Raw genomic sequence first — 12,500 nt, 5'->3', positions numbered from 1 at the left:
ACAGACAGACAGACAGACATACAAATACAGACAGACAGACACACAAACACAGACAGACAGACAGACAGACAGACAGACACATGCATATCTAGCTACACCAACATGTTATCTTCTACATTTCTCTACCTTGCCAGACCACCATGGAGAGTAGCATCAATGACTTGTTCGGCATCGATCCGGAACATATAGCAGCCACGCCGCTACATACAATAAACGGTCATAATACACACACTCGCCTCGACAATCAACAGCCACACGCCTACCTGATCTTCATAGATCTTTTCCCTCTTATTAGCCACTTCGTTACGAATGACAAGACCCTTATACTCAATCACCATCGTATACTAAAAAACATCAATAGAAACCTATTGATATAAATGACCCACATGTAAATATAAAATATAAAATAATTAATTATTAAAATATTATTAATAGTAAAATCTAAAAAATTTAGTTAATAAATAAATAATTAATTAATTAAAGTTATAGTTGCTCTGCTTGTGTGGGTTGAAGTTGATGATGTCATGCTCATAATGACTGTGAACACAGCATATGGATACTCTACAATCTGTGATCACAGCAGATAAAAATCTTTGTTTCCTAGCGACATTTATATTAACCTTTAATCAATTAATTAACCTTTTAATTATTAATTAACCAGTCAGACAAAGTCTTGGTCACGTGTCACATTAATATTAACAACCCACCCAATACAACTTCCTAGTATCCTTGAAATCTGCCCTTTTCTTACCTTGTCCATGTCACGCTTGGCAAACAATCCAAGTCCTTGTATGAGCGACCGGCCGAGTTCGACGTTACTCAGCCATTCCTGTTTCAATCTCCGGTACTCTTGCGCCTTCACAAACTGCTTCAAGTACGGCGACTGCTTGTTCTGATTCGATCCGCTCGACGATGCGGACGTGTCCTGACTCGCAGACTCGGAACCGTGTTTGTGAATATTCTGCGTCTGTCTGGCAGTCGACCAGAGCGAACGTGCCCTAAACCTAAACACAAATGCACGACTTACTTTTATTGAAACTTTAGTACTCATCGATGCATTTGATTGTGTATGTATGTGCACATAGAGTGAGTTGTCGTGTACATCACCGGACTGCAGGTTTAGTAATTATCTGGATGTCTGACAGCTTTATGTAGTTACTTGTCACTAGTTCCAGGAGGTACAGTCAGGAGGCACAGTACCAAGGTTTAGCCCCTGCCAAGGTTGATCACCCCTGCCAACCTACCACACATGCCAGCCTACCACACATGCCAGCCTACCACACATGCCAGCCTACCACACATGCCAGCCTACCACCCCTGCCAGCCTACCACCCCTGCCAGCCTACCACCCCTGCCAAGCATGCCATCCCTGTGAAACTGCTACACCAAGTTTTCTGCATTCTGTGTGTCATACCTTCTTCCTCTTAGCGTGTACCATAAACTAGCCTCCGTACGAGCGGATCCCGAAGGATTGAATGGTAACGGTAGAGGCAGCGTCGTTCGGTGCAAGTAGCTACACTTGTAATCAGGAAGATGATCGATGCCCGGCATCTGTATATGACGATAATACATGAGATACAGAGTCACTGTGCATTACACTCAACGATGAATGTCATACCGCCTCGATGATTTGTACAACTGATGGCTCAGTGAGTCCAAACAAGTACTGGAACAAATTACAGTATATTAGAATGGAAGGATTGCCGAGTAGTGACAACGTACAAACAGACAGAAAGATGATGTCGGTTGTTATGCATCTAGACTGCGTAATCACGTGTTGCCAGTTAGAAAAGAATCAACAAACAACCAAATGGACAATGAATGATAACACAGACAGACAGACAGACAGACAGACAGACAAATAGACAGAGACAGACAGACAGAGCGACAGAGAGAAAGACAGAGAGACAGACAGACACAAACAAACAAACAGAAAGAGAGAGACACAGACGGGACAGACAACAGACAGACAGACAACAGACAGACAGACAGACAACAGACAGACAGACAACAGACAGACACACAAACAGACAGACAGACAGACAGACAGACAGACAGACAGACACACAAACGAACCAAATGACAGACAAATAAGACGAACAGATAAGCAACCAGGCAAACACAGAGACAAACTACATCAACGATAAAGCACAACGAGCCACACCTCTCCAGTAATATACTCTGGAAACAACTTCAGCAACAACGCTTTCTCTCTAATCGCCCGAATCGGCTCCAAAACTTGCGACCATGCGCCTAAAACGAATCCAATCCACATCAACAACATACCAACATTTCACCAAGACAGGCAGCCTACCCATAGGGCTGTTAGACTTTATAACATAATCGGGACGTCCTCTGTCTTGTACTGTGATGACAAACTCTGGTTCGCCTTCCACATCATGGATGGCACATTGATATCGACATCTCTGGTGTGGATCTGTCATACTCCAATAGAATCGAGTCGCTTTGTAGCCGATCTAAACCAAGTAAATTGTACAGTGTGTGTGTGTGTGTGTGTGTGTGTGTGTGTGTGTGTGTGTGTGTGTGTGTGTGTGTCCATCCGTCCGTCCATCTGTGTGTGTGTCTGTCTGTCCATCTGTCTATCCATCTTTGTGTGTCTGTCTGTCTGTGCATGTGTTTGTGTGTGTATTTGTGTCTGTTCATCTGTCCATCCGTCCGTCTATCTGTCTGTCCATGTTTGTGTCCATCCATCCATCTGTGTGTGTCCATCCATCCATCTGTGTGTGTCTGTCTGTCCATCTGTCCGCCCGTCTGTGTGTCCCCCGTGTGTGTGTGTGTGTGTGTGTGTGTGTGTGTGTGTGTGTGTGTGTGTGTGTGTGTGTCCATCCATCCGTCCGTCCGTCCATCCGTCCATCTGTGTGTGTCTGTCTGTCCATGTGTCTGTCTGTCTGTCTGTCTGTCCATCTGTCTGCCCATCTGTGTGTGTGTGTGTGTGTGTGTGTGTGTGTGTGTGTGTGTGTGTGTGTGTGTGTGTGTGTGTCCGTCCATCCATCCATCTGTGTGCGTGTCTGTCCATGTGTGTGTTTGTCTGTCCATCTGTCCGCCCGTCTGTGTGTATGTGTCCGTGTGTGCGTGTGTGTGTATGTGTGTCCGTCCGTGTCCGTCCGTGTGTGTGTGTGTGTGTGTGTGTGTGTCCGTCCGTCCATGTGTGTGTGTGTGTGTGTGTGTGTGTGCGCACGCGCGTGTGTGTGTGTGTGTCCGTTTGCACCCAATGATTTGTTAGACTAATCAATCTTACTGGATAAATGCAGGTTTCTGTGTGAAACTTCTGCATCTTTGTGCTCAACTGACCAATAGAATGATACACAACACTGCCAATTCTGAATATACAGCCAGTATCCCCACATACCACCCTGCAAGTACAAACCGGCTCAAATCAATCAAAATGTGCGAAACGTTGTGAGTGTGTTGCTTACGCTTCCAGTTCTTGTCTCTCGTTTCGTTCCGTAAAGACGTGACGTTCGACATTCAGCAGCTTCAAAAGAAGATCTTCTGACCACTGAGTTTTGTGTGATGAACAGAATACCGTCTAGGAAATGTATGACAAGCTGGTACATGCTCGACTTCATTGTATGACATGGTATGTATGTACCTTGTCTTCATAAAAAGAACACTTTGTTTCAACTGCACAGTGGAAATGATATGCTCGGCCACAGTTACGTTGGTAGCACTCTAGAGAGGCTCCAAGACGATTGCACACGGTACACGTCTGTAATGCAGAATGACATGAAAGGAACCAATATATTAGACTATTGTATTGAAGGGATGCATCTCATAATACACTAGACTATTGTATTGGAGGGATGCATCTCACAATACATTAGACTATTGTATTGGAGGGATGCATCTCATAATACACTAGACTATTGTATTGGAGGTATGCATCTCATAATACACTAGGCTATTGTATTGGAGGTATGCATCTCACAATACACGGTCAAACCCATTTATTGAAATAAATAAACAAATGGGGAGCAGCTAGCAACCCCTGTCCAACACGGTTAACAATCCCGTGGCGACATATGGGACAGCAGCTAAGAGCTCTAGACTAGCTACAACGAAGTTGGCTAGCACAGCAAGACTAAAGTAAAAGAGAAGACTAAGTTAACCATTAATTAAACACAGTAACAAGACTATTGTATTGAAGGGATGCATCTCATAATACACTAGACTATTGTATTGGAGGGATGCATCTCACAATACATTAGACTATTGTATTGGAGGGATGCATCTCACAATACATTAGACTATTGTATTGGAGGGATGCATCTCATAATACACTAGACTATTGTATTGGAGGTATGCATCTCATAATACACTAGACTATTGTATTGGAGGTATGCATCTCATAATACACTAGACTATTGTATTGGAGGTATGCATCTCACAACACACTAGACTATTGTATTGGAGGGATGCATCTCTCAACACATTAGCTACTGTCCATCCCACTCACAGTCAACTTCGCTCGTTTCACTGCCGCACCGACAGTCTTCAGTGCACCACCAATCGTTTCATACACTTCCCTCGACCACAAACAACAATTCAGATGAACCCACTCATTGATTCCCAACGTCAACAACCTGCCACACATCCAACCATTCGAACCACTAGATCACATCACAACAATCAACAAACACCTCGATGTAGTCTGCGGATTTCCATCGCCATAACCGCGACACAACACACACGCTCTCCGGTCTGATTGCTCACTCGATGGCAACACAAATTTCCATACATTCCACAGTCTTTCCTGATACAAAATGATCACAAGCTTATCATTATAATACATGTATGCATGCCTAATCAGTTGCTTACCATGTCTGAACCCAAGTCGGTTGATTCCGTCGTGACTGCTTTCTTGCTTTCCTTCATATCGGCCATGAAGGATCTCCAACGGCACCACTTGATCGTTCGCTTTCTCTTCGGCAATGGTTCGGCTACCTGCACTTGTAAAACAGTCATGAACGAGTATACAACAGTTGAGGATAACACAAACTTCAAACCTCTGAATCACTATGTGTGTCTTTGTTGTTACATACAGTGGCAAACTCATCGTTTATTGATCTGTAGAAAGAGATTGAACAAACACTAGACTATTGTATTGGAAGGATGCATCTCACAGTACACTAGACTATTGTATTGGAGGGATGTATCTCACAATACACTAGACTACTGTATTGGAGAGATGCATCTCACAATACACTAGACTATTGTATTGGAGGGATGCATCTCACAATACACTAGACTATTGTATTGGAGAGATGCATCTCACAATACACTGGACTATTGTATTAGAGGGATGCATCTCACAATACACTAGACCATTGTATTAGAGGGATGCATCTCACAATACACTAGACTACTGTATTGGAGGGATACATCTCACAATACACTAGACTATCGTACTAAAGAGATGCATCCCTCAACACATTAGCTATTGTCCACACTCACAGCAAACAATTTTGTACAGTAAACAAACCAATGCAAACTCAATACGAAGGTGCTACTCACCGAGGACAATCAGAGACCGGACTCAGCGTTGATTCGTCGTCACTCAGTCTTGCTCGTTTACTTGCCGTTTCTTCTGGAACGCAACAAGCCTGCCGGTTCTCACCACCCTCATTTACATCCGTCTGTTGAGAAGACGGCGACGTCACCACCGTCGTCCGAGGTCTCGCCTCAGAGACGACTGACAACGAAGTCAGAGTCATCGCTGAAGATGTCACATTTAGAGACAAACCCAAACGCGTCGATACGGAAACCAAATTCGACGAGTTCGTCACACTTGAGACGGAAGCAGACGGAACATCAACTGCGCAAGCAGACGGTGCAACCTCGTTGGGCAATGTCCTGAGAGGGGATCCAGAAAGGTCACGCTTTGTGCACCTCGAATCCACAGACCTCGTCTCTGTATCTTTCTCTAATACATCATCACACTGTGTGTCTACCATGTTTGTCCATACTCCACTCACACGGCCGTGCGTCTCTGGGACTCTACAAACCAGCGCGGACACTTCATTGTTCGACACAGTGTCGAGCTCGCCGTTGTTCACCAAATTAGAAATACAATTTGAAGAGTCGTTCGTTTGTTGCTCCACTCGTGTGTCACTAACTTGGTAATACGACGCAGCAGTCTCACCGCCACGATTGTGTGTGTTTACCACGTGTGGCTCATTACCGTGACTAACGACACATCGAGGAGACGAAGCATCTGCCAAATTCTTTGCTCGTTTCGCATCAAGATGAGGAACAACAGAGACACTAGACATTCCACGGTTTTCCTTGCTTTTGAGATCGGCACACTCTTTCGTCACCACGTAGTCGTTAACACCGTGACTTCGTTGAGACTCCAATAAATGCCTGTGTAGAGCTTGAGCCAAGTTCGTCTGTGCCGGAGTCAGTGACAACGACACAGACGCCGATGATTGTTGATCCGTATCTCTCTGTCTGTCGATCGGCTGTACGACCTTCGCGACGCTTTCAGAGACCGCGGACGGTGAAAGTAGCGAATAGAGTCGACTGTCTACGGACTTACGGTCTCCCCCCAATGGAGCATGAACGATGTCCCTACTGCTACAATACTGTACATGATTCATCGACGGTATAGCTGTGAATAGACCAGCATGTCTGTCTGACATAACAGAAGCTGAAGCCGATGACTTAGCAACCGCCGACGGCACACCAACGGACGACGGCATACCAATGGACAACGGCACACCAATTGGCATGAATTGTGGCAACAAATGAGTGTGCGTTCTGCCCGATTGCGACGACTTGAGGCTACGAAACTCTCTACTGTTGTACAAGTCTTCGCCGTTAGGAAGTCGGCATATGCCGTAGTTTCCCTGTAGACTCGAACGAAGGTCATAGAGATGAGACAGCACCTTCATCGGTTGCTTATTCATCAAACTCGGTTGCACCAGTTCCATTGGCGGCAAATAGCTAGACAGAGATCTTACAGATTGACCTACAGACGACGAAGATTGCTGGTTGGACTTTGATTTTTTTGATCTAGATGACTTCTTTGTGTCTGAGCTGCTCGACCTCCGACGTTGTGTCCGACGCTCTTTCACCGGTTTGTTGCTCAACGGACTCGGAAGTGACGCATATGTGTTAGGCGACACTTGCGGATGCGGCATAATCGAAACGAGTGTCCGCGGTTGGTTGGGAAAGTAGAGAGGCCGAACGGGTTGTACGTGCGTCTCGGGAGCAGGTAGCGGCAGTGCACGACCGACAGGATTTGGTAACAACACGGTAGCATTTGATACGCTAATAGTCATACTCGGTCTCGTTTGTTTAGAAATCTTCGCTTGGTAGGACGCCGCCAGCTCTCTCTGGATCTCAATTTCACTCTTTCTAGCGACCGGGAGATCAACGAGCAGCTCCGGAGGTGCCACAACGAGACATTTATTAGAACCAGAAGATGCCGCTGGCGTTTCCTTCCTTGTTTCGTATGCACCCGTATCTGCTGCTAATACGGATCGTACGAGATCTTGTTCTCGTTTCGTTTCGTCTTCTCGTTGCTTCTTGTCCACATCACAACTCCTAGTCGGTGTACTGACCGACTGATTGTGTACGACCGGTTGCATAGTGACCGTGTTGCTCACATTAGCTACAGAATGCTCAACCGACGAACATCCCGTTGTTGGTTTATTAACCAGCTGCTCCACCACAGGTTGAGATGTTTGAACCGGTTGTTTGTCGGTTGTCTTCGTCGTTGTCTCAACCACATTAGTCGTCATACTCTCAGCGGAATGAGACAAAACACCCGATTTCGACTTAAATTCTGATTTGTTCATGACGGCTTCATGTGGCAGGGTTGCAGCGGTTGGGACATAGACAGAAAGGTGGGACCTTACGTTCGATTTGTTAACAGTGATGGTGGCTGGTTTCACCGCCAGATTCCGTTTCGATGTCTTCGTTCGCTTAACGATGTCGGCAATGGGCAGCACCGATGCTTTCATTATCCCCACAATCTTGTCTGCCGTCACGTTCGCTTGACTTGCACCCACCGACGAACGGAAGATCAACTCGGCGGGAACCTCAACTGTCGGTCCTTTCTGCTTTCTTTTCCTGCTTCGTTTCTTCTTCTGTGGCATGAGAAATTGTTGTTGACGCCAAGGTTGGTGTTGGATTGGGTTCCACGCAAAGTCTCTTGACATTTGAGGGGAAAGAAGAGATGCACCTTGCTGTGGTGTCGAACCGGAAGCCGTTACAGAAACGTTGAATTTCGACGGCATGTGACGAGCCTCCCAGTTGTGGAGATCGTCCATCGGTACGGACGCTGCACGTTGACACATCTGGTTCCTGCTCTCCGTCGTCGTCTCGTTTCTCGACATCTCCGCTGTCGTTCTCATCGGCTCCGACGAGTTTGCCAACGAATCGGACGCTACGCACTTCGACAGTTGCTGCATTGCGAGCCTCACTTGATCCTGAGACACGGACGGCGAATTAAACATCGACTGTGCATGCACGTATGCCATCATCGCATTGTTAGCGACTCCACGAGGCATCACCATCCCGAATTGTAACGGCACAGACGCTCCACCACGGAGACTCACCGGCTTCACTGGAAACAGAAGTCCTTGACTCTGAGCAGCAAGAAGCCGAGGGTCAATAACCTGTTGGTTAACAACGACCGGCCAGTAGTTGAGGTTAGCAAGTCCCATCGCTTTGAGCTGCTCGATTGAGACTCTGTGATAGAGTTGCTGCGGTACAATGCCGGGAAACATCGAAGTAGTAGCCATCGGGGTGTAAACCGGGTTGGCAATGCTGGCAGCAGACGGTGACACAAAGCTTGACATGTGTGATGGCATAGAAGGTGTTGTTGACATCTCACTTATGTGAGGCGCCACTGCCGCCAACGAGTTCACAGACTGTGATGTTGAAGCAACCGGCAGTAAATTAGACGACGAAGATACGGTGGTGGCCGTTGGTTTATCCTTCGGTTGTTTATGTTTCTTTTCCTTTCGAGTTTGAGTCGCTATTTTGCTACCCCCGTCGATCTTCACACTATTAGCTTGACTCTCTGTATGACTAATCCGCTGCGTATCAGCCGCAAGCTTCGTACGGTTCACTCTCGCTTGACACACATACTTTAGTCTCACATCCGAGCTCGCATGCCTCCATAATCGATTGATAACCCGTAAACGATCCGGCCACTCCTTGAACTTTTCCTTGAGTTCGGGTTTTTCAACGTTGGCATAGAGAACGGCTCCTAGCGTCGCTAGATGGCCACGTTCCTCGTCCTCCTGCCATTTCTTGTCATAAGACGGACTCGATACCGACTCACCAAACTTGTTCTTGTACACACGACGAGGTCCAACTGATAACTCTGACGACACGATTGGTTGCGATGACGTACAATCGTTACTCGTACCCACACTCGAATTCGATGGTTCCTTTCGCTTCTCGACCTTCCTCCTTGGTCTACGTTTCGGTTCGCTTGTCGTTTCAGATGTTGGTGGCATGACAGGCGTGATGTAGTCTGAATGAGTCGACGACGTCATGAGACTGCCAAGCGCCGTGGCTGCAAACTGAAATAGATGCTCGTCTTCTCGTGAGATCGAGTGGCCGCTAGCGTCCACACTCTGACTCTGCTGCGATAAACATTCGTATAGATTCTTTAATGCAATCGTTCTCTCCCGTAACGAACCGTCAATCACCGCATCGCGATTGTACGCCGTCCGTAGACACAACGGTTGCGTTCTGACGGTTCTAAACGGATGATGCACCACGTCATCTCGACCGTTCTCTGTGAGGAGTTGCTGCCACGAAGGCACCGCGTTCTCGCAATGATTCGCGTGGCTATCGGCGCTGTGACGTCGTTGACGCTTCATTTCGTCTTCGTTGACAACACCAAGCTGGAGATCAACGCACACAGAAAGCGGGGACATCGATCTAGCCCGTCTGTTCGTTACATTCAACATTCCATTGTCACATGCCTGATTGACGTCCTTCTTGTGACTCAAAGACGTCGACTTGGTAATTAAATGTACAGTCGGTTTAGTCACATCTAATACCACCTTCTCGGCCGCTGCCGTCTCGCTGACTTCCTTTAGATGCGCCTGAATACGTTTCAATTCGTCTAGGATTGCTACACCGTCCTTGCTCGACTGCTTCTCGGTCGATTCGCCTCGTTTTTTAGTCGCCGTTCGCACCAGCATCTGTTCCAATCGTTTACACGCGGCCGCCATGTCCTTCTCCTTCTGTTGCTCAGTGTCTCTCCTCTCTTGTCCGTCTTGCTCGTCTAATCTCCGTCGAACGGCCGCGTAAACCTTAAACGCCGATTCTCTCAGAGGTCCGTAGAGACCTCGTGGTTGTACACAGTTGACATGCTTGGTAACCGGCCGACAGAAGAGACAATGATATCCAGAGTCGGACACCGTCTCAACGTCCGTTTCTCTTGTGTACCCGTCGCAAGCCGCGTGCATCCAACGTACGCACGCTTCGCACCGAAGCAACAACTGACCGTCGCTATATTGAGACTTACACACCGGGCAATGCAACCGCGATGCACACGGCCCGCACTGCGTGTAGTTACTCTCCCACTGGCATCGAAGTCCGGGGTCGGTGACGCCACACGATCGACAGACGACGCACAAGTGGCATCGCCATGCGCCATCCGGAACGCGTTTTAGTCGTGGAGTCAGACAATATGTATGATAACTGACGTCGCAATCCTCACACAGGAGGAGGTTAGCTTCGTCGGAGTTATGACCGCAGCCTTCGCAGACCGTGCAGTCGAGGCAGCGCCATCCGCGCTGCAGTAGGACTTTGGATACGTTGATTTTGACACAGTAGGGGTGATAGCATTGGCCGCATTGACTGCATGATAAGAAACGGTGGTCAGAATCGCAGCCAATGCTGCCACACGTCCGACAGATATCCTGGAAAATGACAATGAAATGTTACGTTTGATTGATTGGGTGATATGTATGACAGATGAGTAGACAGAGAGAAGAGAAGACTGACTGGCTAGTAGGCATACACAATGACAATCAAGCAAACAAATAAACAAATAGACAAATACACAGAATAATGAACAAACAAATCTGGAGAAAGACAGACAGACAAACGAGACAGACAAAGAGACAGACAAGGAGAAATACCGACATACGGACAGACAGACAGACATATAGACAGGCAGACAAACAAAGAGACAGACAGACAGACAGACAAAGAAACATACAGACATAGACAGACAGACAAACAAAGAGACAGACACAGAGAAACACACACAGACGGATGGATGGACGGACAAACAGACAGACAAACAAACAGGACGGATGAACAGACAAACAAACAGACAGACAGACAAAGAGACAGACAGCAGTGTTCGAAATTAGGGGTTTTAGTCGCCAATTTTAGTCGCCATTGGCGACTAAGACTTACCGTCTGGCGACTAGACTTTACGGGGTTAGTCCTACACCTTGCATGAGACTCGTCCACTTCTCTGTATCAGTGTAACGCGATTAGATACTTTAATTGTGCCCATCTTAGCGTGTTGTGTATTCAGTAATTGTAGTAAACGTGACATGAGGCTTATACTACTAGGTAATGAGTTAGATTGAGTGTGTTTAACGGGCAATCAGAATCAAAACCATATACCACAAACACAGGGGAGTGCTAGAATAAACAAATGCTACCTAATTAATTAAAAACTGATAAGGCAATTAGGCAGGTAGGTTTACAGGTTTACAATGCCTTCTGAGAATGAACTTCTGCTTTGCAACAAGATGAAACTGGGACAGAAAACATTTCAATTTAGCGGGGCAAAAACTAAACTAAGAAGTATAGTGCGCAATTCATTAGCTGCATTCTCACAGCTTGTTATGACTAATAATTACAAGCAACCTGGCCTTCTTGGGTGTTTACATAAGACGTTATGATTATGAGAGAGAAAGTGTAGCGTAATATGTAGAAAGTGCAGAGGAGAGGGAATAGTCTTACGTAGGATGAAGAAGACTTGCCACAGGAAGAGATTTAGAGAATGAAATGCACCTGTGTCAATATTGTACAATATGTTACTTTGTAAACTGACGAGAACGACTCCTTTTGCAAGGTTGGGACTCCGCGGACGACGCTAAATTTGTTTGGTGAATAAACATTTTCGCGAATTTCGAACACTGGACAGGCACACAAAGAGACAGACAAACAGACGGATCGATGGACAGACAACAGAACAAAGTACGACCTACACAAACGCCGACAAAACCTGTTCGATGAAGAATGCGTCTGTTGATGACACCAGCACGGTGACCGTCGGCATGTGATCTTGACTAAGCTCAGCAGTCTCACTGAGACTCCCCTACACACAGAGAATGAGAGAGTCAACATCAACATACAAGCGCACAAAGTCTCCTCAAAACCCAATCACTTTGACAAGGTTTGTTTTATTTTATTTATTTATTTACTGTGCAAATATAAGATGACCTGAGAAATGATGAGATTGTCTGTTTGTCTGTCTATCTGTC

The 12,500-nt window shown here is 46.4% G+C and overlaps 1 protein-coding gene across 1 annotated transcript in view; it reads right to left on the bottom strand.

Moving 5' to 3' along the window:
- Positions 1-12,500, bottom strand: part of LOC134194448 (uncharacterized) — a 22,790-nt gene that overhangs the window by 1,465 nt on the left and 8,825 nt on the right. Inside the window, exons 12-27 of the mRNA XM_062663370.1 lie at positions 12,242-12,334; positions 5,536-10,913; positions 5,028-5,088; positions 4,840-4,965; positions 4,662-4,774; positions 4,478-4,604; positions 3,614-3,730; positions 3,438-3,550; positions 3,260-3,374; positions 2,315-2,477; positions 2,165-2,253; positions 1,619-1,666; positions 1,415-1,551; positions 752-1,004; positions 264-344; positions 127-200 (exon numbers count right to left, since the gene is read on the bottom strand). Coding sequence (XP_062519354.1) covers positions 127-200; positions 264-344; positions 752-1,004; positions 1,415-1,551; positions 1,619-1,666; positions 2,165-2,253; positions 2,315-2,477; positions 3,260-3,374; positions 3,438-3,550; positions 3,614-3,730; positions 4,478-4,604; positions 4,662-4,774; positions 4,840-4,965; positions 5,028-5,088; positions 5,536-10,913; positions 12,242-12,334 — 7,088 coding nt within the window. The remainder of the gene's footprint in view (positions 1-126; positions 201-263; positions 345-751; positions 1,005-1,414; positions 1,552-1,618; positions 1,667-2,164; positions 2,254-2,314; positions 2,478-3,259; positions 3,375-3,437; positions 3,551-3,613; positions 3,731-4,477; positions 4,605-4,661; positions 4,775-4,839; positions 4,966-5,027; positions 5,089-5,535; positions 10,914-12,241; positions 12,335-12,500) is intronic.

Source organism: Corticium candelabrum, chromosome 19 (assembly GCF_963422355.1).
Source record: "Corticium candelabrum chromosome 19, ooCorCand1.1, whole genome shotgun sequence".
Classification (NCBI taxonomy): Eukaryota; Metazoa; Porifera; class Homoscleromorpha; order Homosclerophorida; family Plakinidae; genus Corticium; species Corticium candelabrum.
This window is presented reverse-complemented; position numbering and strand designations above follow the sequence as displayed.